At 40.9% G+C, this 27,935-nt stretch overlaps 2 protein-coding genes across 4 annotated transcripts; one reads left to right on the plus strand and one right to left on the minus strand.

Annotated features, from left to right (window-relative positions):
- Nucleotides 1–214: 214 nt before the first annotated feature.
- Nucleotides 215–2,944, plus strand: LOC133823590 (BTB/POZ domain-containing protein At3g05675). Its single transcript, XM_062256437.1, has 3 exons — nucleotides 215–350; nucleotides 1,076–1,130; nucleotides 1,388–2,944. The coding sequence occupies exons 2-3, from the start codon at nucleotides 1,119–1,121 to the stop codon at nucleotides 2,708–2,710; spliced, it is 1,335 nt and encodes a 444-aa protein (XP_062112421.1). The 5' UTR covers nucleotides 215–350; nucleotides 1,076–1,118; the 3' UTR covers nucleotides 2,711–2,944.
- Nucleotides 2,945–4,208: 1,264 nt separating this feature from the next.
- Nucleotides 4,209–8,996, minus strand: LOC133823589 (BEL1-like homeodomain protein 1). Of its 3 annotated transcripts, none has more exons than XM_062256434.1 (7): nucleotides 8,629–8,996; nucleotides 7,918–7,977; nucleotides 7,336–7,424; nucleotides 6,274–7,190; nucleotides 5,723–6,102; nucleotides 5,513–5,573; nucleotides 4,209–5,386 (listed from the first exon to the last, which is right to left on the minus strand). In XM_062256434.1, exons 4-7 carry the CDS (start codon nucleotides 7,144–7,146, stop codon nucleotides 4,547–4,549), a joined length of 2,154 nt encoding a protein of 717 aa, XP_062112418.1. In that variant the 5' UTR covers nucleotides 7,147–7,190; nucleotides 7,336–7,424; nucleotides 7,918–7,977; nucleotides 8,629–8,996; the 3' UTR covers nucleotides 4,209–4,546. The 3 variants fall into 3 exon arrangements, with proteins under 3 accessions (XP_062112418.1, XP_062112420.1, XP_062112419.1); XM_062256436.1 differs by lacking the exon at nucleotides 8,629–8,996 and adding an exon at nucleotides 8,459–8,523; XM_062256435.1 differs by lacking the exon at nucleotides 8,629–8,996 and adding an exon at nucleotides 8,228–8,375.
- Nucleotides 8,997–27,935: the final 18,939 nt, after the last annotated feature.

A 27,935-nucleotide genomic window follows, 5' to 3' on the forward strand; every position in this document is an offset into this window, starting at 1 on the left:
AAAAAATTCTATATTTTTGTAATACACTTTATTTTTCATATTTTTTTTTTAACGTTAAGGGCATTTTTGTAGATTTCCCTATAAAATGTTACAATTCCCATTTCGATATGAAATTCAAAAGCCCATATTTATTGTTGGGCCTACGGCAGAGACAGAGAAATGGGTCATTGGAAAACTTGACCGCTCAGTGAACTAGAGAGTGACAGCGCGGACGAAGGTGCTCTACCCTGTCGCTTTGCTGGTCTGAAAAATCGAACCAAATAGTTTTCGGAACAAAACAGCTCAAAATTATTCTAAAAAAGGCACCCACTGGATATGAGTTCTCAGCTTCCTTTTCTCTTCCCGATTGGGTATATTTTTCTAACTATTGTTCTGTAATTTACCTCAACTTCTGTATATTTTTATTATACTATTTATTTGTTGTACCCATTTGTGGGGAGCTCTCACTGGAATAGGCACTTCTTGCCCACAATAGGACGAGTTAGAGAGCTCTCTCATGCATATTCTTGTTGTTTTTGTTTATGATCTTCGAGGATCCTAGAAACAGAGTGAGTGTTGTTGCTTTAGACCATTTTTCATGAGGACGGTTTGAGATTTTAGGGAAAGAGGTGAAAAATGCAGTTAATGGAAAATTTAAAATGTGGGTTTTGATCATTGAAGCTTATAATGTCTGCTAATGCTATAACCTCATTGACAAATCATAGCAGCTTAACCCAATTTAATATTTGTATGAATTGTATATTCTTGTCTATTGTTCTAAGAGAGTCCCATTGCCCAAAATAATAATGGGTTTTTGAAAGGAAATGGTTTTTAGCGAACAGCAATTGTAAAAGGCTATTATTACATACACATCTCACAACGATGAACTTTACTTTGCCAAGTTGGAAAATATACTCTGTGTTTGAATTTAATTATGTTTAATATGAATTTTACTATTGATAATTACTAGGACATTCATTACCTCTACTTCATGTGTTTCTCTTCCCAAAAATATTTGCAGATTTCTTAGTTCTCTAAACTCCTAAAATGAGTACAGATTTAAAATTTCCCCTTCGTATTCTTTGTGTTCCTGCAGATACCATGTTGCCTAGAAGACATATGTTCTGCTGATTGCTTCTATGGAGTTTATTGTAAGTTTTTTCATGGCCATCAATTGGTCTTACTGTTTTGCAATGTGCTGTATTCTTTCAAAGTGTTTTTAAATTTCGCATTGACTGAAGCCAGAGAGTGTTATTAAAATGTATGTCAATATAAATGAGTGATATTTGTGAGGAACTAGATTCCCAATGAAAATCATTTTTGTAAGTTTCTTTTACTCACAAGTTGATGATTAGAATGGAGATTGGAGATCTTATTTATTTTGCTTCTTGAATTTCGTTTCTTTCAGGGTTCTGAAACAAGGGCTTCTTGCAGGTTTGGTGACCGATCAACTAGTGATGTTGTTGTGAGGCTTAGAACGCAGGATGGGCGAGATGATTGGATATATTGTCACTCCCACATCCTCACTGATAAGTGCAAGTATTTTGCTGACCGCCTTTCTGAGAATTGGCCAACATGCCAGATTATTGACTCCCGGAGCTGTGTGGAGGTCTACTGTGAGGAATCAGAATTTGATTACCATGTCACTGTTCTTCGCCTGTTCTATGTTATCGTTGATGGCTCAGTTGATGACCTGTGGCATGGTGTTAAAAATGCTCTTGGCATTCTTCGAGTGGCTTTTGAACTTGGGTGCCCGAAAATTGTTACTGCTTGTGTGAACTACTTGGAAGCAGTTCCATGGGAAGAGTCTGAGGAGGAGGAAATTCTAAAAACCATACCACAAATGGGTTCTCAAGTGGAGCCTATTCTTGATCGTCTTCAACCAGTCAATACAGCAGTCATCAGAAGAATTTTTCTCTCATCAGTCCAATTCGCCACATCATCCCCTCCACCTTCCTTGAATGATATCAAGTCTTCTGCTCAAGAACAGCTCGAGTATATGATAACTGAAGATGATGACTCCCCATTGCTAGTAGCTGATAACGAGATAAAAGCTGAGGTGAAAGAATGTGTGAACAGACTGTTTGCCAGATTTAATAATGTATTAGAAGCTATGCTGTGTGAGCGTAATGATTCATCTGCAGAAGAAGGGAAAATGCAAAATTTTCAGTCCCTCTTATCGGATTTATCGTGGGCTTGTCAGATATTAAATAAGTTGGAAATCATGAGGGATTTTGTCCATAGCTGGATGGATGCATCTGATAAGATAGTTAAGATTGTGGAGCAAGCAAATTCAACAGATGAAATTATTGAGACAAAGTCAAAAGTTATTGAGGTGGCTGCAAAAGTGTTGGAGGCAATAGGGTATGGCACTGTCATTTTGCCATCTGCAAGGCGTCTTCACGGGGTGAAGGTATGGCTTCCTTTTGTGAGGATCACAAAACCACTGATTGATTCCTTCACAGCTCATAGTAACGATGGAGATGAAACTATGCCTACACCAAAAGTAGATAGCGAACTTTGGCAATCCTTAGAATCCACCTTCATTTCGATAATTCTGGCATTGCCATCCTATGAGCAGGCTGAGATTTTGGCTGAATGGTTAGGAAATGAGCAAGTTCAATATCCAGACCTGACTGAGGCATTTGAGGTCTGGTGTTACAGATCCAAGGTTGCCAAACGAAGACTATCATCATTAGGAGTAGATAATGAAACAACTAATGCACTTTGACCACTTTAGTTTAGCCTTTTCTCATCTCTTGTTAGGAAACCAAGTCAGGTTGGATTACCCTTTGTTTAAAAAAGTTTAAGCATATTTTTGTTAAAAATGATGGAAAGATTTCAGGAAAAATAGTATTTCCATTCAACTGTTTTAGACACTCAGTATAGGTCAGTCACCGCCCCATTTTGGACTTGTTAATTGTAAATTTTTATTCTAGGCATTGGTAGTTGCCATTATTACGTATGCTGATCATTGTTTAAAAACCTTAATGTTTTAGGTGCTTAAATAATCTTTATTTATTTGCTAAGAAAACAAAGAGGTTATATATAATACTTGCGTGATAAACTTTTTGATTTTTCGGATATATAAATAATAACTATGTATATATAAAGAAGAAAGAAAAAAAAATGAACGGATGGCAGGGGTGGGATATGCAGAATATCTTTTTGTTGACTAATTATTTTAAGATTCTTTGGGGCAATAATGTGCAAGGGGATCCATCATTAACATACTAGTGCAACCTATAGCCATGAAACAACCAGATTACGTCCTGATTGAGTAATACAACTAAGAAGTCCAAACGCAATCATAACCTTATTAAAAGAAAAAAGAAATGAAAATCCAAAGCTGAGTGGGAAGCTTCACCATGTAAGTCATATTTTATTGCAAAATAGTCCAACTCTTAATCATATCAGTACCTTGTCACAGAAGCAATCTTTAAAAAATGGAAAAAGAAAAAAAAAGTAAATTAATAAATGAATCCAAAGAACAATGTTATACAACTTTAGTCTCATTGTGATTCACCCAAAAATAAAATAAACAAATATGTGATACCGCCTTTACATCATCCATAAAAGTATATACTATTAGTGCTCAGAGATAGATAAGTCGTTTTTGTTCCTTGTCTTAATCCTTACAAACTTCTTATCTTCTTACAATTTCTTTTTCTCCATTATCCCAAGTAACCCTCAATGGGGGTCCCTGTGTCGAACTTTGTTTTTATAGTAATTAAAAATTTACTTGGCAGAATATACTAATGAAAATCCCAATGTTTTGATCGGATATGCTGTATTCAAGCATTGTATCAGATAGATTCAGGATCATACTCTTGGTTTGGGGCATAATGTTAATCATTTCCCAATTCTATTCTTTAACACATTGTAGTTAGTGAATCATACTAGGATAAGATCAACTCAATTATAGAAGTCTTCCCTTTATAACACCTTTCATGAAAAGTTGTGACATCCTTAAGTTTTACACAAAATCTGGTTATTGTAATATGTTAGCTAGAAAGATGATTTAACTAGGAAAAAACAGATTACCAAGCTAGAATTCACCCAAAACACAAAGAAACTAGTAGAAAAAATATATATTGTGAAGAATATGGAACCCAAAGCCAAAATCAGTCATTGCTTATTCCCCCCCCCCCCCAAATTTTCTGTACCGTTCTAGGCACCAATCAAGCCTTATTGTTCCTAACTCTCCCTTCATTTATGAAAAATATACAAATCACAAAAGACTACTTTTACCCATATAATGGTATACCCCAATGATGACACCAATCCATCTATGCATCATAAAAACTTACAAAAATAATATACAATCCTCAAGCATATATATGCTCTCAAATCCTAAGAGCTGAAATTGTTCTATTTTGCAAATGTATAAACCTATAAAACTAAAAGTAAAAATCTTCCTTTCTTTACACTACAATGCATTACCCCCTTGTTCCCCTAGAAAAGAAATATTTTTCGGGAGAAGTTTCCCCCCTAAATGTTGAAGTTATTGAGCTTGATCAAAGCAATATTCTTCTTCATCTTCTTTAAGAGCTTGTTAGCAAAGTCCTCAAGCCACATAGTCTGGCAACAATTGAGCTGCAAACCTCTTTGGGTTTTGAATATTGATGTTTTCAAAAGCAGCAGAAGAGTGAGGAGTTGGACTGTTCATGGCACCAAACTCATTTGGTTCACCTATGTCTACTCTTCTTCCCAGTTGAATGCCTTGGTTAGGGACAAAAGCTTGGTGTGCCCCGGACAAGGAAAGATTTTCACAGTGGGGTAGTCCAAGAGTGAGTGAAACCCCATTGCCAGAATACCTTGGAGTGAACTGTTCTGCATCAAATCTTCCAATTTCTGCCATTGGGTACTGTCCAAAACCTCCAATGAAGTTAGTTTGGTTTCCCATAAACGAGTACCCATCTCGGTTCTGCCTATGATCTTCCCCAAACTTCATACTAATTTGCTCATTAGTGACTTTTCCAGGCTTGACATCCATATTTATAGATGGGAAACTGTTTGGAGATGGCAACGTTTCGGTGTTCCTCTGCTTCTTAGGACTTCCTTGTGTGATTCCATCCAACTCCGATGAACCAATGAGGGAGAACCCGGAATGATTCCGGTGGTTGCTGACTCCTGTTGGAGATGGTGAAGGAGTGGACATTGAAATGGCTGAAGGGACGAATTGGGTTATTGAATTCTCTTGTTTGGAATTGAAGCTCCCAGTTTGGTTATCACCAGCTGGACTTTTCTCCTTTGGGGTAGTGGATTTCGAGTCGGAATCCTCGTTACTCTTGCTCACTTTTTCTCCAGCGCCATTCTGTTCATGCTCCTTGATTTCCTCCAAGTACATTTCCTCCACCATTGGTTTCCAAAGTCGAACTCGGGCATTGATGAACCAGTTTGAAACCTTAAGAAAATGAAAATAACCAGTTTCACAAAGTAAGGACATGAAATCAAAACTGATATGAAAAGTTTTAACGTATCAAAATATGTGCAAATTATTAAGGACTTGATTGAAATGAAGTGGTCACACCTGACTTCTAGTAAGCCCTGTTTGTTTAGCAAGCATGTGTTTATCTGAATCCTTTGGATACCTAAGACGTACAAGATAATACTATTAGTAACAATTTAGCACAAAACATATTAAAGAAAGAATGAATACGAAATGGGATTTGGAGGAAATATTTAAAGAGTGATTATTGATAATTGACAATTGATTTGGTTTTTATAGTTTTCAACTTACGGGTGGAGAAAGTGTTCGAAAAGCCAAGCGCGAAGGACTGAAACAGATCTCTCAGGCAGGCCTCTCTGGGGTCTCCAAGCATTTTGCTGGATCATTCCCAACTGTTGCAGAGCTCGCTGTTGCCGGAGATGGTGATCGACATACTTGAGTCTCGAACCTTCAATCTTTCCAGCTCCATTGAGACAATCTTCCTCCCCTAAGCTCTTGTTCGCAGCACGAATTTGGCCCGTTATGGCGTCTTTAAGACACCTGAATTGCTTTGAGATTGTTTGGAGTGCCAGAGCCGTGTATGTTCTAGCTGAGCCAACACCGGCGGCTTGCTCGAACGACGAAATCACTATCTGCATCTGGTGGTGGTACTGTCTGTATCTTTGCTCCACCTAAACCATTCAAGTAACGAACAAAGTATCAAAATTCAGCTCTTTAATGATAAAACGAGAAATAATAGAGACAACCCAATTGAATTTCGGTTTCACCAAACGAATTCTGAACCCAATATTCTTAATTTTGAACTTGCCCAGATTAAATAGAATATATATATATGTACATACCTCATCGAGCATGGTAATTAGCTTGGCCTTCTTCATCTGAATCTCTTGCCTCTCAGCGGGAGTGAGTTCTGACGCACGCTTACCGCTCGCGTCGCCGGCTGCGACGGGAGAGCCGTCACCACTAGCGGCCGCCGACGATTCTCCGGTGGGTTTAATTTGCTGTGAATTAGTACCTTTTTTGGAAGGTTCGTTCCTGAGTCCATTTCCGACGTTCACAACCTCGTCGAGAAGCTCCTGAGCTGCCCTGAGGTATTTGGAGCTCAGCAGAACACTCTGGATACCTGGAACGCCATTGGTCACGCCCGAAACCGACGAAGACGACCCGCCCGACACACGCATGTCCTCGCCCGAAATAGCTGGAGCCTGACCCTGCGTCTGCGCCGGGGACGGAATTTCTCGGTCAGACCGGAACGAGCCGAACCCACCCAGCTGCTGCGACGAGAGGGTCAGGGATAGTCCCCCTTGCTGCGCGCGTGTAGTATCACGCGCCGCCGCGGATTGGTCAGGGGTGTTCCATAGGTTGTACTGCACGCGCGGCATGAAGCCATGCAGCGCGGAGAAGTCGTGCTGGTGGGTCTGCATGGGCTGGGAGTTGGGGTCTTGATGGTTGCTGTGGTGGTTTTGGTGATGAGGCGATGGTATGGCGGTAACGAACTGCTGCGTCTGGTGGTGGGACTGCGGCGCGTGGGAAATGTTGGGGTGGTGAGCGAGTGAGTTGGCGGCGGAGTTGAGGAAGATGAGGTTCCCGGCAGCAGAGGGAGGCGGAGGAGTGTCGGAGTAAGGGATATAGCCGGCGGGGTTCATTAATACGAGGGTTTGTAAGCCACCGTCAGGTGCTTGGATTTCCGAGTTGCCATGAAAGTACGTCGCCATCGTTATTTATATATGTTTTTCTTCTCTCCTTGGATTTTATTTCACTGAAAAGGGACGACTAGTTTAGTTAGCCTCCATATCTATGACACCCCTATCCAAACACACATATTTTTATATATAGTACTTACTCTCTCTCTCTACTGTACATGCAAGTTATGTACTTATATATATATGTATAGTTGTATATACCTTTCTGAATCTAGAACTGGGATCAACCATTAATATGATCAGATCAGTGGTCTTCTTTGTATGATTGTCTTCTTCTTCTCAGAGAGTTCCTGGGAAATCAAAGTCAAAGAGGGCAAAAAGGACGACCGTTTCAGAATCGAGAATCAAGAATTAATTAGTTATATATCTTAGCAAGACGATCGATCTTCAAAACCCAAGTTCCAAAAACTCAGAATTCACCACAATTCTATTGATTTCCACGATTTATTGATCTCAAAAGAATATACAAGTACATAAATATTGAGTCACTTGTATATTCTGAGGTGATTGACCTAGCCACATATATAGTGAGTATATATAGACATATATTTACACACAACTTTGTTCACTTCATCTCAGGAAGAACAGATTCAAATGGAGCTAGAGTGTAGAACATGAAACAACGTTGTGTTATATATATATATATATAGAGAGAGAGAGAGAGAAAGGAGAGAGAAAAAGAGGTAAGATATGGAAAGAGAGAGATGTACAGAGAGAGAGAGAGAGAGAGTGATTGAGAGTGAAAAGAATTGATTATAGTATTAGTTTTAATAATATTAGTACCTGGTGTGATGGAAATCTGAGTTTGCACGTGCTTCATCATCATCTCATCCTATCTATCATCTGCAATTTGCAACCAAAAAAAATTAAGAAAAAAATTTCAATTCACCATAACAACGACCCACAAACTCCAACCCAAACAAACAAGCCCAAGTTTTCTTTATAAAAAAAAAAATTAAAAAAAAAACTAAAACCATAAAGAGAAAACACAATTGAGAGAGAATTTTCAGAGACACCAAAACAGTTAAGGCTAAAGTACATAACAGAAAATGATATCTAATATTCATGAAAAGAGAAGCTCCACCACACCCACCTGCCTATAACTATCTACGATCTTTTATATATATGAATATGAGTTCACATGTGCAGATATAAAAGGAAAGTCCTCTGTCAGACTCATAATATATACACACACTCTCTTTCTTCTCTGCAACTTCAACCCCACTTAAAAGGGAAAGAGGGAAAAAAAGAGAGAAAGAGAGATTGGTTTTAAAAAGACTCAGAAAGAAAAAAAAAAAAAAAAAAAAAACCTATCTTTACTCACTTCATTATCCACACACACTATGGTACTATACTTTCATGATCATATTTCTGGAAAATTATTAATAAAAATATCAGAAATCAATAATCACATGATTTCTTTTTCTTAAATTATCTTTTTCGTTTAAAGAAATTAAGAATTGGGCTTCTTTTGTGGCTTTTCGAGTGAAGTACCTGCGAATAGATCAAAACAGGGGAACTTCTTCTGATTTGACCCTCCCTTTTCAAATCATATGATGCAACCAGGCAACCCTTTAATTAAAAACCAAAACTTTTTTTTTTAAGAAATAAAAAAGTGAGAGAGAGAAAGAAAGGGATGTAGGGAATATGGAAATGATATGAACTTAGTGTACAAAGGGATATTAAAAAATAATTATATGTATATAAATATTTGTGTATCTATCGATCTATCTAATCTATTGTATATGGGCTTATAATGAGATGAAATGAAAATGAGATGAAATTTCAAAGTGTGTCAGAAGATGCAAACAGCTGAAAAACGAGGAAACGTCTCCTTCCACCAAAGCTTAATATATGTATATAACAAAATTAAATAAAAAAAATGAAGGTAGTAGACGATAACGATATAGAGAGGAGGAACAAGAAAGGAGGAGAGAGGGTGTAGTAATACTATAGTAGTAGTAGCAGTAGTGTTTGAGGGGTCCAATTTTTTCAATTCTATTTTAAATATCTCTTTGTCTTTTTCCTATTTTTTAAATAAAAAAAGTTTTTTTTCTTTTGTGGTTGGATGACAGAGTTTGAAGATAAAGCATTTAAATTGCTAGCGAACACAGGACCAACCATCATAAAAACCAACTTTAATGCTTCCGAATGTAATATATAGTTGTCTCTTTATTATTTTGCCCTGCCAAAAACAATTATTATGTAAAGTTTTTGAAAAAATTTACCTTGTACCATAATAAATTAAGGGTTGAGAAATTTCAAACATGAAAAATTTTAAGTATTTTCAATTTTTTAACTTTGATAAAAATATTTAGATGTTATAAAATATGTATGTAAGAAATGGTCAAATTAGAAATGGTGTGCATAATTAATTATTGTTTAATAAGAATTCAAACATCCTCTAAGAAAAGAATTAAAGTATCATCTCCTGTCCCTCCGCCTACTATAGCTGTATATAGGTTCTCAGGTATATATACAAAAATACAAGTTTGATGACAATATAGTAATTATACTAAAATATAAAAAATATTCTAGTTTGGAATATGACTTGTTTGAGTTAAAAAAACAAAAAATATATATCCTATAAATCTATACAAAAACAAAAATTAGAGTTGTGAAAACATATATATAATTTAAAATTTATGATCAAATTTAAGAAGAAATTTAAATTTCTATACATTTGAAATTTAGGAGCAACATATTTATAATTTAAAATTCGAGGGAGGGGAAGAGACAAATATTTTTTTTTAATTATGTTTAAGATTGTTAATTTTACGTTTATAGTTTAAGAAAATGAAAGTTGTGCCCTCACCTATATATGGGGAATTTCTTTAGGCAAGAAAAAATTCCATCATTTACTTTCTTTTATATTTTTTCTTCATTTTCCTCATAAATTGTCTCTTGAGAGCTCCAAAGGAGGCAGTAGAGATAATTTTTTCCTTTTCTAACAAAAAGAAGAAAAAAAAATCACCAATATGTGAAGGGGAACCATAAAATAAATAATTACTACATGTACTCTTCTGAAAAGACAATCTTGCAGATCAATAACACCTCCTATATATGAAGGACATAAAACGAAATAGTAATTAAAGTTGGATTTTTTTATTTTTGCATGCAACAAAAATAATAATACAAATCTGACCTTTCTCTATTTTATGTTTCAGAAATTAAGCTTAATTCATTTTCTCTATCACTGTCAGTTACAATGATGGGGGAACGTATACATAAACATATATATAAGAAGTAACAGTGACAAACTTTAAAGTTCATGATGTTAATAGGACTAAGCTATATTTGTATATTTATATAAATTGTATAGGACACAAATATTCATATTCATGATAGATATCATGATCAGGTAAACAACAGCAGAGGTATTTATCAAGAAAGAAAAAAAAAATAGTGAAGGTAGGCGCTATAAATAATAGATGGACTGTTTTAATCTATATATATATATATGTATGTGTGTATCACTGAGTCTGAGAGTAGTACTATAGTGAATCAGGCTGTCATTCTCTTATAAATCAAAATCAATATAGTAGAGTAGTTATTAACTTTAGGTGATTATTCCTAGGATTCTTTGATGGGAAAACTTTTAGGAACTTTCTAATATACCAATTATCAGGATGACATTAATTAGTAATTGGGTTTAATTCACTGCTATATTTGTGTAGATAGTAAAAGCTTTCTGACACAAAATATTTGCTTAACCTTCTTGAATGACCAATAAATACAGGGATTCTTCTTTAGAGATAGTGACCAGACATAGACAGGGGTTATATATTATTGAAATTGTGCTGACCCCTAATAGGTCCTCTCTCTCTATTATATATATATATATAAATAGGATTCATCTCTGCTAGTAATATGTAAAATGTTTTAGTATTTTATTTTAATAAATAGGTTCATGATTATAATAATTATATACACAGTAATACCTTCTTAAGGGAAGTGATTATTTATTATCAGTGTACATGGAATCCTGGGAGTGCTCTTCTCATTAAATGTCAACTCTTATTGTTGGCAAATTATATAATTCAATTATTAATATTAGATAATACAATTAAAAACATATTATTTATAGAAGTGATTGGTGAATCCATTACTCTCAAGAAAACCCCATATCTTCATTAAATTTATTACGAATTCTATTTATGTATAATATTAATAAGTAGAGAGTCAATAACCTTACAAATGACCATAACTATAACCTTATTAGTATTAATTTAAATTTTCATTTCAATTTCCAAATTTAATATATTGATTTTAAACTTGCATTCGCGCGTGAAGAGATTATTAACTTGATGCATCATGATGCATGAGACTGTCAAATTCTAACTTTAAAATCTACTTTTTAAGCATACAAAACTCAATATATAATGGGAAAATATAGGTCATGTGGTCTAACTAAGCAGTCCAAATGCTAAGTATTCTTTTTGTACAAGAATAAGATTATGAAGAGATTATTTATACATCTAATTAGTTTGTAGAGCTAGAACTCTCTCTCTCTCTCTCTCAATATATATATAAAGAATAATAAAATTAAGTTGATGATGCGACAATTTGAGATAATAACTTGGGAATTTTTGTTTTCTCCTTGAAAAAGGTATTTAACAAAAAATTAATAGTTACCTTATACCAATGATCAACTTATAATTTATTGTGAAGGCACTATCATCCCATATAATTAAACCAAAGCTTTATTAGCATAAAATGCGCATTGTCATAGAGCAAAAACCCTTTGTACATGGCCGTACGGAGATGTCCCCTTAATGGTATTATTAATTTTATCTAAAACTTATTAGTTAATTTCACACATATCACATCATGAGTATCCCCAAACTTTCTGCCATCTTATTGTACTCTCTCTCTCTCTATCTCTCTCTCTCCAAAATGTGTCAGATTATATTACACTTTGTAAGTGGGTACGGTCCATTCTATATGTGCTCCTATCTATTTCAATACTGTTATCATGAGACTATTGCTCGTTGCTACTTGTCTCTTCTTTCAAGTTCTCCTCAGTGTTTTTTTTTAATTTATTTTTAATATTGTTTTCATGAGAAAATGACTTCTAAGGAAGAAAACATTGAAAAAGCTCTAGATTTTGATACTTAAAGAACACCATAATAATGTATTGTCAAAAATGAGGCCAAAAGATTATTATATTTTTGCAGGCCTTGAAAGCGTAGTAGTACTATGTGAAAAACACAAGCACAAACCCACATGTGCAAAAATCACATGAATTTTTCAGATTTGAGTCTTTGACCAAACAATATATATATATAATGCATCAAAACGAAGAAATAAATAAATCAATAAATTAGACCATATCAACATCGATCGTCACATGTACAAAGTACATATCAAATTTGGGAACATATACATTCTTCCATGATTCCATCTCAAAATTATCAAAACCGTTATATGCTAACCTTCAATATGGTTTTAACTTTTGGATTTTTACAAAAGAGAAATTAATCTGTTCAAGTTCCATATATGTGTAGGATATCTTCAATTTCCTATTGGGAAATCTGTATGGCTAAGACAAAAGGACAAAATGTGGGTCCCACTTCCACCAAAATTATTTTTTTCTCTATGGACCACAGCCCTAAATGCAGTTCGATCAGAGGATGAAGAACCCAACAGAAATCAATCGCCACTTGCACAAAATATAAAGTCTACTTTTTATATGAATTATTATGGCTATCATTATTATTCATTTCTATTTTTCACTCTTGAGCTCATCATTTGAATTAGTAATTTATCCATGATTACCATTCCAACCCTACGATGCAATTTTCTTTAATTAATTATCTCAAAATAGACTCATTTTGAAATTGACTATAGCTTGTTTGTAGTGCAAAAACTCTTATAAAAAAAATGAGTTTTTTCTTTAAATTAATTTCCCTTTTTTACTAATTAAACAATAAAAAATTATCTATAATGTTATTTTCAAATCCAATTATTACATATTAACTTGAGGGGAAACTAGCTAAATATGTGATGGTCATCCATGTATGTATGCATATTATATATTTATATATATATACAGTAGTAGTAGTAGTAGTAGTAATTTTCAAAGAATTCTATCGAAGAAAGAAAAAAGAATAATATTGAGCTTTAATGGAACCTACCCCATTCAAGCTTGTTGACCACGCACAGATGGCAAATTTTGAAGAAAGAAGTATAACTTTCAGAAATGGACCCATTTCTCTTAATAATTATCAACAAAACTCTCCTTCTGTTAACTACTATGATTCTCTTCTCTATTTTCCAAGAATACCCGTCCCAAGACGCAACTATTATTATTATTGTTATTATTAGAGAAATTTATGAAAATGATATTTTTTTAAGTGATTTTTTACTTGACTAGTTGTCTAAAATTTTTGACCGGTTATTTTTCACTAAATATCTAAATTTTTTACTAGCCATCTAAATTATTAAAGATCATCTTGTAAAAAATTATTAAAATTAGACTAGAATGTAAAATAACTTTAAAAAATAAATTATTTTACCAAAGGATTATTATTATTATTATTGTGTTTTCTTCGAGTACTAGCTACTAATGACTCCCTTAACACATTATACAAGAAGTAATTGTGACAATTAGTACCTACTAATGACCCTACCAATTATATTATCTTCCTCTCTCTCTCTCTTTCTCTCTCTCTCTCTCTATATATATATATAAACGTTCGCCAAACTAAGCACGTGTACACACGCACATATATATAATGATAATAAAAAGAATGGTCATTTGGCATGATGTTCAATTTTTTAAAGGTATTTTGCACTTTTTAGTTTTAATAATTTTTTGTAAAATGACCTCTTATAATTTACACAGTTAGTTAAAAATTTAGACAGGTGGTCCAAAAATTCAAATAGTTAGTCAAAAATTTTAGACAGGTGGTCGAAAAATTTAGACAACTGGTTGAATTTTAAATAAAGATTATTTTGCAAAAAATTATCAAAAGTAAGACAGAGTACAAAATCACTAAAAAAAAATGTCATTTTCACTAATTTCTCCAAAAAGAACTATATAAAGTGCTATGTATGCCTACAAGGGAAAAAAAATTACACATGATCGTGTCTTTTTTTATTTTCTTCTATATCAATATCCCATATTTTTTGGCTTTTTATGTCTTTAAGACTATTAAACTTATGAAGGAGCTAAGCCAAAGTTCATTGAATTATATAATAACAACTATTTCTACACTACATGACTATTATTAAATTGTTTTCTATTTTCTCCCCTTTATGAGAAAGTTAGCAAGGGTTAATTTGACAGATTGATAATAAAGTTTGTATCCGCAGCCCCAAGCATTATCTGAAGATCATATATAAAATTATAAAATATTAGCATATTATATATATATATATATATATATGCTTAATTGGTTGCAACCTTGGAGGGGTACACATTCAAATTTGTATCAATGTGTATCAAATAATTTAGACAAATTCATTTCATCATGAAGTTTATGTAAAGTATATATGAAGTAGTTAAGCACACATATATATAAATATTATAAAATAAAATAAAAATAAAAAGTTAAAGATGGCTATAAACAAATAGAATAGTATATATCACTATCTACTAAGAAAGCAGTCAAGGAGCAAGAAAACTGGCTAATAATTGATGCACATCATCAGGTGGGCATGCAATCTAGGGCTGCCTTTTAGGGCTGTGACAGTTTACTAGTCTTAATCGATTTCATTTTGAAATGGATCCAATACGACCTTACAATAAAAGCACATTGCCTTAGCTTCTTATATGTACCTTTCTAGCTTTATCTATATTATGTTCAAATAGTAGCCTGTGAATTGTCCAACACTCTCATCCATTTAGAGATATATACTATTCTAGAGGACTTCTTCATATGCCTAACTCTAGTCAATTTTTTTTGTTTGTCCTTTTATATATATATATATATATAAACAATTATTTATATACTAAGTGCAATTAAGCAACATGTAATGTAATGCACCTTTTCTTATATTATATTATATTAATATAATATATTCAAATTTATATTAATACAATTACTAAATATTTATTATACCAAAATTTTATAAAAATTAGGATTTGATATTATATGTTATATATTATTATAATAATAATACTTATAATATTTAAATTTATATTAATATAATTAATAATATTTAGTATAGTATTAAATATTATTATAATAATGATATTTTATAACATTTGAATTTATATTAATAAATATCTAGTTATAATAATGATATTTGAATTTATATTAATATAATTAATAAATATATATTTTTAATTTATTTTAAAATTATATTTCGTTAAAGTTAACAAAAGAAAATGTTAAAACTAAAAATTTCTGTTATCTACACAATTTTTATATATACTAGATACAAGCAACATACAATGCACGCTTGATTAGTTTTCTTTATAGAATCTATTACTTATATTTATTAAATTTGTATCTGTACGCCCTGATTTTCACACGAGCTGATTAGCGAGCTGAGCTGCGGCCTAATCATGATTACCTCGTGTATATCCCCGAAACCGGAGCTGCCGTCATAAGATCATACCTCCTTAGCTCGAGGTAACCCAAGGGTTCGCCAAGATTGCCTAAGACTCGAGTCCGGACTCTGAAGGCCGAAGGTCGAGTTAGGTATCCAGCTCATGGTACGAGCTGGATTTGGAGGCTACGACTCTTTGTAAAGTCAACACACGCAAGGTAAACGTGCATATATCAGACATCACGTGTCTGATATGCCCCTGACTTCTCGGACACGCAGCAGGAATGTGTCAGGTTTAGGAATTAATCATGAATGTCACAGAGTTAATACGATAGGTAAGAAGGTCACGGGATGACCTTCTTACCAACTCCCAGGTGCCTTCTCCTATAAATATGGAGACCCTGGGAGTTAATAAGGGTTGGATTATCTCTTGTAAGAAATATCCTGTAATCAAATATCCAGTATATAAGCAATAATACTGACTAGTGGAGTAGAAGGATTTTAACATTTGAACCACTTAAAAAACGTGTCTTGAGTCACCTTTTCATTTCTAAGATCATATATCTGTTTCGGTTCAACCTAAGCACTATTCCCTTTCTCTTCTTTTCTTAATTACCTGTTGGCGAAGAACCGCGTCAACAGTTTGGTGCTTTCATTGAGAGCAAGTTTGGTTAGTGCTGTCGCAAACATCCAACTATGGTGACTACTCGATCCAGGCACGGTAACGAGACAGAACAACATGATGGGCAGGAGGCTCATCATACTGCCACCCCTGGTGAACAAGTTCCTGAGGCCCAGCAGCAGCCGGTGGGCCAAGATGACACAGGAAGTTCGGCCCCCCAGCCACCTAATCCAAACCCGTGTTATTACACGGCGGTGGAGATGGAGAACGCCCAGCTGAGGAGCCAGCTAGCAATAGCTAACCAGCAGATCAAGGAGGTACTGGCCCGACTACCCCCTCTCACAACCGAGGCTAACGTCGGAGAGAGGCAAGGCGAGGCTCCTAAGTCTCGCCGGGGTAACCAGTCCAGGCATAGCCGCTCGGATAGACTTCCGACAACCAACTCCACTCCTTCATCACACCACCGAGAGGCAAACTTCGAAGAAATGCCTGAAGCCAGGCAACAACAATACATCCGTTCGGTCAGAACGTCAACTCCTAGCTCCCAGCCATCCTCTAGAGCGCCAAGGGGAGCTCGAGGAAATTCCCGAAGGAGATCCGGGGAGGGCTCGCAGCATCAGCCCGTCCCCAACAACCGTCCTGTGCCTCGTCCAGATCGCCAGGCACGGGACCAGCAGGTTGGCAGGGCCGAAAGGCCCCCACCAAACTTGATCCGTCCTGATGGAACTAGGATCGCCTCTCCAGTCAGGCATCCTCCATCTCCAGTCAGGCATCCTCCGTCTCCAATCAGATATTCGTCTCCTCCTCGGCCCGTCCGAGATATCCCAGCCTATGGGAGTAGTAGGAGAAACCCGCCATCAGCTGGGCCTTCCCGGCGTAGCAGGGCGCCAAGGGAAAGCCTAGATCCTCACCACCAAAGGCGGACTCCAAGCCTATCTAGCAGGAGCCACTGGACCGGCAGTCGCCGGAGTGATCTCTCTGGGGGAGACTTGCGTCAGCGTCTGGGTTCGGCACAAAGTCATCAAACCACCCAGGGAGGCGACTTGTGAGATCGCCTTAACTCTCATAGGGGGGAACCAGCTGGAGGAGATGGTCATGCTCGCTCAGGGGGGGCCCTGTCCGAAGTACGTAACGGAGGGAATGTCCCAAATAACCTATCTCAAGATAGGAGGGGCAATAACCCACCAAATATGTACAATGGGTCCGGAGCTGTTGAACAGCCCCGGAATAACCAAGGACATCACGATCAAACCCTCGAGCGCCTGACTCAGATGGAGGAGCTGATGAGGAAGCTCCTGTCAGAAAAAGAAAAAGATGAATATGATTCAGGGGACGAGATGGAGCTCTTTGCCCCCAGTATAGCAGCAACGGCGTACCCATCTGGTTTCCGTATGCCGCACTTGTCAAAGTTCAATGGGGACGGAGACCCATCAGACCATCTAGGGATGTTCAACACCCTAATGATGGCCCACAACATTGGGCCTGAGCTGAGATGTTTAATCTTCCCTTCCACACTGACTGGACCTGTCAGGCAGTGGTTCAAGCAAAGTAAAAGACAGTCAATCAGCTCCTGGAAGACTTTCTCGGCAGACTTCAAAAGGGCAACCCAAGCCTCCCAGGCCGCCCGTGTTCAGGCCGACTCCCTGGCTAACGTGAGGCAGCAACCCGGTGAGACTCTGAAGGCCTACCTGAACAGATTTGCGAACGTCGCTGCTCGAGCCAGAGACGCGGATGATAGCTCCAAGCTCATGGCCATGAGAACTGGAATCCTCGTTGGAGGAGATCTCTGGAAGGATATACAAAGGAAGGGAGTCAGCTCGGTTAACGAATTCCTTAACAGGGCCCAAGAATGGATTAACTTGGAGGAAGCTGAAGCCTCAGCTGCGGGAACCAGCCAGGTCCCCGAACAGCCCACTGGAGTGGGGACGGAGGTCATGGCAGCGACCCAAAACGTCACACAGAACAACCAGCCCGGTGGAGGCAAAAGAAAGGGAAATGGCGAAAACAGTCAGCACGGCCAAAAGAAGAATAAGTCTGTAGACAAAGTCTAGCCCGTCTTCGCGACTTATACAGAGCTCACCCAGTCTAGGGAGAATATCTTCCTAGCTAACTCTACTCGAGTCCCCTGGAAGAGGCCGGAGCCATTAAAGCACCACAAGGGGAAGAGAGACACCTCCAAGTTTTGCCGTTTTCATAACGATGTTGGCCACAATACCGACGATTGTAGGCATTTAAAAGATGAGATCGAGACTCTCATTCGAGCCGGCCCCTTGGCTCAGTACGCGCGGAACAGGGTTCCTGCAAGTCGACCTGCTCCAGAAGTCCCGGCCAGTCAGCCCGGGCCTCGGGTAGATCAGGATGTCCCTCCTCCTGTGGTAGGAGGAGAGATATCCACCATCTCTGGAGGTCCGCATATGGCCGGCACGAGCAGGGGCGCCCAGAAGAGACACGTGAATGAACTAAAGGCTCATAACGCAATAGAGTTCTTCCCGGAGCAGCGTCAGTCAAAGAAGCAGCGATTGGAGAGGCAATCGATCATTTTTACGGAGGAAAATGCGGGCCATGTCCTGTTCCCTCACAATGACCCTTTGGTCGTGGCAGTTCAGCTCGCCAATCGGAGGGTGCGGAGGGTGTTGATCGACAATGGGAGCTCGGTGAACCTCCTGTTCCGATCCACGTTAGAAAAGATGGGTTTGACCGTCGCCGAGCTGAAGGCGACCTCCATGATGTTGTATGGTTTTTCGGGAGAGGGATCAGCAGCAATAGGGACGATCGAGCTGGTGATCACCCTAGGAGAAGGATCTCGGACAGTCTCCAAGCTCCTCGAGTTCGTGGTCATCGACTGCTCCGCTGCATACAACGCGATCTTGGGACGACCTACGCTCATGGCATTTGAGGCCGTCACTTCCATTCGCCACCTCGCGATGAAATTCCCTACTTCCACGGGAATAGGCACTGTACATGGCGATCAGCTCGCTGCCAGGGAATGCTACAACATTTCCGTGAAGGGAAAATCTAAACCCGGGCAGCTGGCAATGGCCATTCAAGATGGTGAAGAGGAATCTCAAGAACCCTTAGCTAATCCTGAGATTGAAAAACCTCAAAGCGCCGAAGGGAAAAATGTCATCTTAAGTGAGGATATTGACCCCCGAATAGGCGAGGACAGATCCGAGCTCCAGACGATTGAGGAGCTCGAGGAAGTGAACATTGATCCGCAGAATCCATCACGGATGGTCAAGCTCGGGAAAAACCTCTGTAGCAAGAGGAAGGCGGAGCTGACTAAGTTTCTGTGGGCTAACCTGGACGTGTTTTCCTGGTCCCACGAGGACATGGTGGGAATCAGCCCAAGTGTCATCATGCATACACTTCATCTGGATAAAAGCATTCCCGCCAAGTCCCAGAAGCAAAGACGCCTAGGAACAGCTCGAGCTGAAGCCTTGGAGGAAGAGGTGGCCCGGCTCAAGAAATGCGGCTTTATCCGTGAAGCCAAGTTTCCAATATGGGTCACCAACCCCGTGCTGGTCCCGAAGCCCAACGGAAAGTGGCGAACCTGCATAGACTTCTCCGACCTGAATAAAGCCTGCCCCAAAGATTGTTTTCCACTACCAAGGATTGACCAGTTGGTAGATGCCACAGCGGGGCACGAGCTCATGTCATTTATGGACGCGTACTCGGGTTACAATCAGATCGCCATGAATCCGGCAGATCAGGAGCATACCAGTTTCATGACCCCGACTAACGTTTATTGTTACAAGGTCATGCCGTTCGGGCTGAAGAACGCCGGAGCTACCTACCAAAGGTTAGTCAATAGAATGTTCGCGGACCAGATCGGAAAAAACATGGAAGTGTACGTTGATGACATGCTAGTCAAGTCAAAGACTGCCGACAACCATGTTTCCGACCTGGAAGAGTGTTTTAAGATACTACGGGAATATGGCATAAGGCTCAATCCACAGAAGTGCACTTTTGGTGTCGCGTCAGGGAAATTCTTGGGGTTCATCGTCAATACCCGAGGAATTGAGGCAAACCCCGACAAGATCAGATCACTGCTCGAGCTTCCCTCGCCCAGGTCGTGAAAAGATGTCCAAGGCCTGACAGGAAGAGTGGCAGCCCTCAATCGATTTATTTCCAAGTCCACCTATAAGTGTTTTCCATTCTACAACTTGCTCCGAGGAAACAAGAAGTTCGAATGGACAGAAGAGTGCGAAAGCGCATTCCTTGACTTGAAGGCACATCTGGCCGAGCCGTCCATACTATCCAAACCCAAAGCAGGAGAGCCTCTTTTTCTCTACCTGGCTGTCACTGAGGATGCAGCTAGTTCCGTGTTGGTACGAGAAGAAGATCGAGTTCAGAGACCAGTCTACTACATCAACAAGAGACTTCTCGGGGCTGAATCCCGGTACCCGTTGATGGAGAAATTGGCGTTCTGCCTTATCACGGCCTCGCGAAAGCTCAGATCGTACTTCCAGTCCCACTCGATACACGTCATGACCGATCAACCTTTAAGGAAAGTTTTGCAAAAACCTGAAGCATCGGGACGTTTGTTAAAATGGGCAATCGAACTCAGTCAGTTCGAGATTTTGTACACTCCGCGAACTGCTATAAAAAGTCAGGCCCTGGCCGATTTTATGGCAGAGTGCACGGGATTCCAGGAGGATCCCGCAGAAGACTCACCCCAAGTCAGCTCGCCCCGGGCGTCGTGGAGGATCTTTGTGGATGGTTCATCCAACGAGAACGGCTCCGGAGCTGGGATCATTTTGATATCCCCCGAGGGACATAGATTCCACTCGGCACTGAGGTTCGGATTCAGGGCCTCCAACAACGAGGCCGAATACGACGCTTTGCTGGCCGGGCTAAGGATAGCCCAGGAGTTGAGGGCGGGCTCTGTCCAGTGCTTCAGTGACTCCCAGCTCGTGGTAAACCAGGTTCTAGGTGAATATCAAGAACGAGGACCCAAGATGGCCGCCTATCTGGCAAAGGTAAAAACTGAGCTGTCCGTGTTTGAGTGAGGTTCGATCTAACAGATACCTCGGGAGTAGAACGCTAACGCAAACGCTCTTTCCAAGCTCACCACCTCTGGGGAAACGGAGACCTTGGGGCTAGTGCCAATAGAGTTCTTGGAGAAACCACGCATAGTGGATGTCAGGACGGAGGTCGAGATGATCGATGCCAGGCCGACCTGGATGACCCCCATCCTTGAGTATCTCGTCGAGGGAAAGCTGCCTGAAGGGCGTAATGATGCACGGCGAGTACTCTATCAAGATCTGAGGTATACGATAGTAGATGAGGTGTTATACCGGCGTGGGCACTCCCTGCCTCTCCTACGATGTGTTCTTCCAGGTGAAGCAAAGGCCATCCTGCAGGAGGTGCACGAGGGTTTTTGCCGAGACCACACTAGGGGGCAGAGATTGGCCTTAAAGGTCCTGAGGCAAGGGTATTACTGGCCAACTCTGTCCAAAGACTCGATTTCATACATGAAGAAGTGTGACAAGTGCCAGCGATTCGCCGCAGTTGCCCGAGCTCCTCCAGTTGAGCTAAAGATGATCTCGTCCCCATGGACGTTTTCCGTTTGCGGGATAAACTTGGTTGGCGCCCTCCCCACTGGAAAGGGCGGGGTCCGTTACGCCGTGGTAGCCATCAACTACTTTACGAAGTGGGCTGAGGCAGAACGTTTGGCAACAATAACATCCAAAAAAGTGCTTGACTTCGTGGTTAAAAGCATTATCTGTCGATTCGGCCTGCCCAAGAAGATCGTCTCCGATAATGGTACTCAATTCGACAGCGACCTGTTCACCGAGTTTTGTGAAAGGTACGGAATTGTGAAAAGTTTCTCCTCCGTGGCCTATCCTCAGGCGAATGGCCAGGTCGAAGTTTTCAACAAGACTCTAAAGGTGAGCCTCAAGAAGAGATTAGATGAAGCGAAGGGGGTCTAGCCAGAACAGCTCCCCCAGGTCCTATGGGCATATCGGACCTCACATCGGACTCCTACGGGTCATACTCCTTTTTCCCTAACCTTTGGGAGTGAGGCAGTCCTCCCCGTGGAGGTTAAGGTGCTTTCGCATAGGGACCAATATTACGACCAGGACCGCAACCACGAGCTACTGTGCAATTCCCTTGACCTAGTTGATGAAAGGCTAGAAGATTCGCAACTCCAGCTCGCCCATGATCAGCAGAAAATCACTCGCTATTTCAACTCCAAAGTCAAAAAGCGCGCCTTTAGCGTTGGCAACTTGGTCCTAAGGAGAGTTTTCCTGGCGGGGAAAGATCCCAAAGATGGAGTCTTGGGACCAAACTGGGAAGGACCATACCAGGTCATCGAAATCATTAAGGAGGGAACTTATAAGTTAGCTAGGCTTGATGGAGGGGCAGTCCCGCGGACTTGGAACGCCATCCATTTAAAGAAATATTATCAATGATTCACTTGTAAGGCCTAGGAGGGCCATTTTTTATGTATTAATGAGAATCAGCTTTTTGTACATGTTTGCAAGTGTAATCTAAAGTAACCACAAAATACCCTTTCCCAGTTACTTGGGGGGCATATGGTGCCTGGATATAATCAGGTCTCCTTAATGACTTAGAAGTTGATTCATATCGATTGACCGTTGTTTTTCTTAAAAAACGCGAGATATTGATAAGGATTAACGCTAACTAAGTCCTATCCTGGATATAACCGGGTCATAAAACTTAGAAGTTGATTTGAATCTATTGATCGTTGTTCTTCCTAAAGAGCTCGAGATATGGATAAAAGTTAACGCGAACTAAATTTTCAAATTAAGTTCTTGGTCATAACCGGGTCATAAAACTTAGAAGTTGATTTAAATCTATTGATCATTGTTCTTCCTAAAGAGCTCGAGATATGGATAAAGTTAACGCAAACTAAGTTTTCAAATTAAGTTCCTGGTCATAACCGGGTCATAAAACTTAGAAGTTGATTTAAATCTATTGATCGTTGTTCTTCCTAAAGAGCTCGAGATATGGATAAAATTTAACGCGAACTTTCAAATTAAGTTCCTGGTCATAACCGGGTCAAAAAACTTAGAAGTTGATTTAAATCTATTGATCGTTGTTCTTCCTAAAGAGCTCGAGATATGGATAAAAGTTAACGCGAACTAAGTTTTCAAATTAAGTTCCTGGTCATAACCGGGTCATAAAACTTAGAAGTTGATTTAAATCTATTGATCGTTGTTCTTCCTAAAGAGCTCGAGATATGGATAAAAGATTAACGCGAACTATGTTTTTCAAAAAATTGTAACCAAAATGCGTAAGGGCAAGAAAGAGGATCAGTTAAAAACATTGAATCAAATTGTCTCAAGGTGGAAGCACCTCATGCAAAGGTTACTCAAAAAAATATTAAAAAATAGTAAAGGGCACAAGAGAAGAAACGCTCTAAGCTCCGCCAGGTGGCCCCTTGGAGGTCGCCGTCTCGCCTTGCTCAGCTGCGCTAGAGCCTTCCCCGGCCTCGGAGGGCGCCTCTTTATCAAGGCGAGCTTGGAACTTCACCAGCAAGCGCTCCCAGAGGCTCGCTGACAGGAAGGAGAAGGCAGCGTCTGGATTGTAGGCCCAGCAATGGTAGAACAAGTCTTCCAGGGACTTTTCTGAAGTTGTCCGCTCGGCCTCTAGGGCGGCCTGGGCCTCAGCCTTTGCGGCATCTAGGTTTGTCCGCGAGGTGGCAAGGGAGGTCTCGAGCTCTTGGACCTTCGAGCGGGTTTTTTCCAACTCGACCTGCGAGGCCCCCAAGGCATCCTTAGCCGCCTGCAGGGTAGTCTGGTGCTCGCTCCTCATGTCCTCGAGCTGAGTTTTGGTCCTGGCGATGCTCCGGTGAAGGGCAACGGCGCTCTGCGAAGGTGAAAGGACAATTGCCTTAGAAAAAAGAGAAAGAAAAAACAGGGCAAAGTGTAATAATAAAAACCACAAAAAGGTTAGTTAGATTACCGTCATGGCCATGCCCAGTGAAGACTCCAGCACGCCCACCGGGCTCATTGTCTTGATGGCCTGGAGCTCCTTCTCGGTGAACTTGTATATATGGCTGACGGCATAGTTCGCCGACTCATACACCGTTCCCCGGAAGGCCTCGGGGATCTTCCCCAGGTCCTGGGGATTGACTGGGATGCGTACCTCGGAGGGTACAATCGCCGAAGTCCCGAGTTCTGTTCCTGCGTCCCGGGCGGCGGCCGGAGCTCGCGGAGGGGGTGGAGGCATGTTGCTTCCCCCTGCAGCAGGAGGAACCGCTCCCACGACCTGGGCAGCTGGGGCTTGCTCCTTCTCCTTTGCAGGAGACTTGGCGGGGGTCCCGGCGGCGTGCTTGGACTTTCGGAGCCTCTTCATTCTTGGCCCGGCGGCCCCTGCTGGGGGGTTCCCCCCGAAGAACGCACCTCGCAGGCTCTCCTCGGGCTGAGACATCTCTTCTATCAAAACAAAAACATGGTTAGTACGAGAGTTACCAATCATACAGAAACAAAAACAAAGGGGTAATGAGAAAAATTCAAGTATATGTATGCTAAAGGGAATCCTACCCCCCGAGCTAGTAGAAGAATCTAAGTTGATTACTTCTAGAGCTGGCGCAAGTTCTGGGTCCGAGGCTGACTCAAGGCTAGATTCCTCTACATATTGCCTAAGCCCCGGAGCTACGACACCCCTCCGGAGTGATGGCCATGACCGAAGGTCGGTCCCATACTCCTCGAATAGGATCGACCTAAAGGCTAGAGTGTTATCTACTACTACGGTACCCCTAGGCCGGCTATCTTGGTAGTCCAGCACAAGCCGGTCGACACAGTGGAGCAGGGTTGTGTTCAGGTCCGGATCACTTCGGTGACAATGGATGAGCTGCCTAGGATTGAACCTAGCTAGCCGGGGGTCTGTTGTGGCCCTATCTAGACTCCTAAACATGTAAGGGTTACCTTGGCCAGAAGGACCCGCGGCTGCTCTGGATTGGATCCTCTCCTCGCCCGTTCTCTGGGCGACCTCCAAGGCCCGCTTCATGTTCCTCACAAGGGGAACTTCGTCGTCCTCGTCCTCCTCATCTTCATCTCCCGCGTCCTCCTCCATGATGATGGGTCTGGTGTCGCGGGCTGGGGGAAGCCCCCGCGGCCTCCTTAGGTTCAAAGTCTGATTTGGGAAAATCAGCTTGCAGGCTACCATCATCTCGTCTGTTACGAGCACGCGGTAATCTTTCTCACTGGGGGGCAAGCCCGCCAGTGTCTCGTATTGGGCCTCGAGGGTCACAGATTTCTCTCTCCTCGCGAAGATGGCTGCAGGATTAGTCTAAGTCAGAAAGGAATACGGGAGGAGATAAAACGACACTTAACTTACGAGCTAAGGATAAAAAAACACTTACGAGGACGATTGAAGTAGTGGAGCTCGCAGTTTCTGAACCCCGTCGACATGAAGAATTGATCCTTGAAGTCGTTGGGGTGGCTGGGCAGCTCGATGACCACATCCGTATTGGGAAATCGGGTTAAGTAGTAAAACCCGTCGCCTCGCACGCGCAGGTCCGGGCTGGCCTTGAGGTAGAAAAAGTACAAAATGTCCGCTGGAGTGGGGACCTCCCACTCGTGCTTCAAAAATAAATATCTCAACTCCGCCAACAACCGATAAGAGTTGGGGGGAAGCTGGAATGGGGCCAACTTCACATAATTTAGGAAGTCAGCAAAATACTGGTCCAGCGGGAGGAATTCCCCCGCCTTGAAATGCTCACCACTCCAGGCCGCGAATGCCTCGTCAAGCGGCGCGCAGCTCCGCTCGCCTTCCGCGGGAGGTCGGGCAATCACTGACGCTCTCCCCAGCCCGATGTTGTGGGAGAGGAATATCTTATTGATCTTTGTCTGGTCGGTAATCTTTGAGACGATCTTCTCCGCCTCGAAGAACGCATCAGGAGCCACCTCGAGCTCCTGCTCCATTACCGGCCCAAAGTTGGGGATCGGGGAGTCCGGCATCACCGCCTTTCCTTTGTCTTGCTGGGAGGCCGAGCTGCCGACGGTCTGCTTGGGAGCGTTCCTCTTCGGTGCCATCTGGTCGCCTAGCGAACAAAAGAAAATATTTCAAAAAAGGCGACCCAAGCATGAGGAATAATCAAATGTTATTTGCACGAGCTGAGGTAAGCCCAGCCCGTGGAGAGTGGGACCACGCGGTTCAATGAACACGTGCCTGTGCTCCCAACGGATCCCGATTACTCGGAATTCGTGTGTCAGGAGGGTCAGGATAGAATTTTCCTTGGGGGGAAAGTTTCAATAGGCAAATATTGCAAAACCGCCTGTGAAGCGTGTCCCCTAAGCTACCCGATTTTGCACCCAAAATTCCAAAACTCCTACCCAGAAATTTTCCCCAGAAAATGCATCCTATAAACCGTACTCCTAAACGATTTCCTACAGCAAAAAATACCCTAACCTAAAAGGCTTTCACCCTTCATACCCACAAAAACCAGTAAACCCTTGCATGTGGCTACAGTAAATATTTACCTAAGCTATAGTGAAAAATATTTTCAAAACACGCATGGTCAGGAGACTTACAGAGTGTTTGGTTGGGAGGTGAATGAAGGTGTCGCCTAGGTTGGAGCTTCGTAGGAGTTGCTGTCTCCAAAGATTCGAAGGAATCCTCACGCCTGAGCTTCTTGAACACTAAGAATGGCGGTCGCAGAGAAGAGGGTTTCTTTTTCTTCTGAGATGAAGAGAGAAGAAGGAAAGAAGTTCTGAGAAATTTCAAATGAAATGGTGGCCCATGCGTAGGGTGGCCACCCCTTTTATATACGTGAAGGATCACGTATAGAGGGCCGTTGGATGGCCCTGATGTGGGATCCAAGGCCCTCCACTCGAAATACGAAACGACGACTACGCATAGGCTAGGCCATTAAATGTGGTTCTCGGAAGACGTACCATCACCAACCACGATGTTCCACGTATTAGGCGCCTGCGTCAAGTGTGGAATGTGCAAGGTTCATGGGGAAGCTTAAAAGCCCCTACTATGGCCTTATGCGACGTCGTTTACCACGAGCAGGGGCTTGGGGGGCAGATGTACGCCCCTATTTTCACTCGGGCTTATTAGCGAGCTGAGCTGCGGCCTAATCATGATTACCTCATGTATATCCCTGAAACCGGAGCTGCCATCATAAGATCATACCTCCTTAGCTTGAGGTAACCCAAGGGTTCGCCAAGATTGCCTAAGACTCGAGTCCGGACTCTGAAGGCCGAAGGTCAAGTTAGGTATCCAGCTCGTGGTACGAGCTGGATTTGGAGGCTACGACTCTTTGTAAAGTCAACACACACAAGGTAAACGTGCATTATCAGACATCACATGTCTGATATGCCCCTGACTTCTCGGACAAGCAGCAAGAACGTGCGTATTCAGACACCCACGACTGGGTTGGGCCGTGCGGCCCATTATCTCCTTACTTATTGATTTGACCACACTTATGTGTCAGGTTTAGGAATTAATCATGAATGTCACAGAGTTGATACGATAGGTAAGAAGGTCACGGGATGACCTTCTTACCAACTCCCAAGTGCATTCTCCTATAAATATGGAAACCCTGGGAGTTAATAAGGGTTGGATTATCTCTTATAAGAAATACCCTGTAATCAAATATCCAGTATATAAGCAATAATACTGACTAGTTGAGTGGAAGGATTTTAACCTTTGAACCACTTAAAAAACATGTCAGATCATATATTTGTTTCGGTTCAACCTA

Source organism: Humulus lupulus, chromosome 3 (assembly GCF_963169125.1).
Source record: "Humulus lupulus chromosome 3, drHumLupu1.1, whole genome shotgun sequence".
In the NCBI taxonomy this organism is placed as follows: Eukaryota; Viridiplantae; Streptophyta; class Magnoliopsida; order Rosales; family Cannabaceae; genus Humulus; species Humulus lupulus.

Excerpts from the sequence above, each read along its gene's own strand:
- LOC133823589 (XM_062256434.1), bottom strand. The coding sequence starts at position 7,146 with ATGGCGACGTACTTTCATGGCAACTCGGAAATCCAAGCACCTGACGGT. Across the intron at positions 6,103-6,273 it reads TAATTACCATGCTCGATGAG|GTGGAGCAAAGATACAGACA; the intron begins GTATGTACATAT and ends TGAATGGTTTAG. Across the intron at positions 5,387-5,512 it reads CAGGGCTTACTAGAAGTCAG|GTTTCAAACTGGTTCATCAA; the intron begins GTGTGACCACTT and ends CATTTTCTTAAG.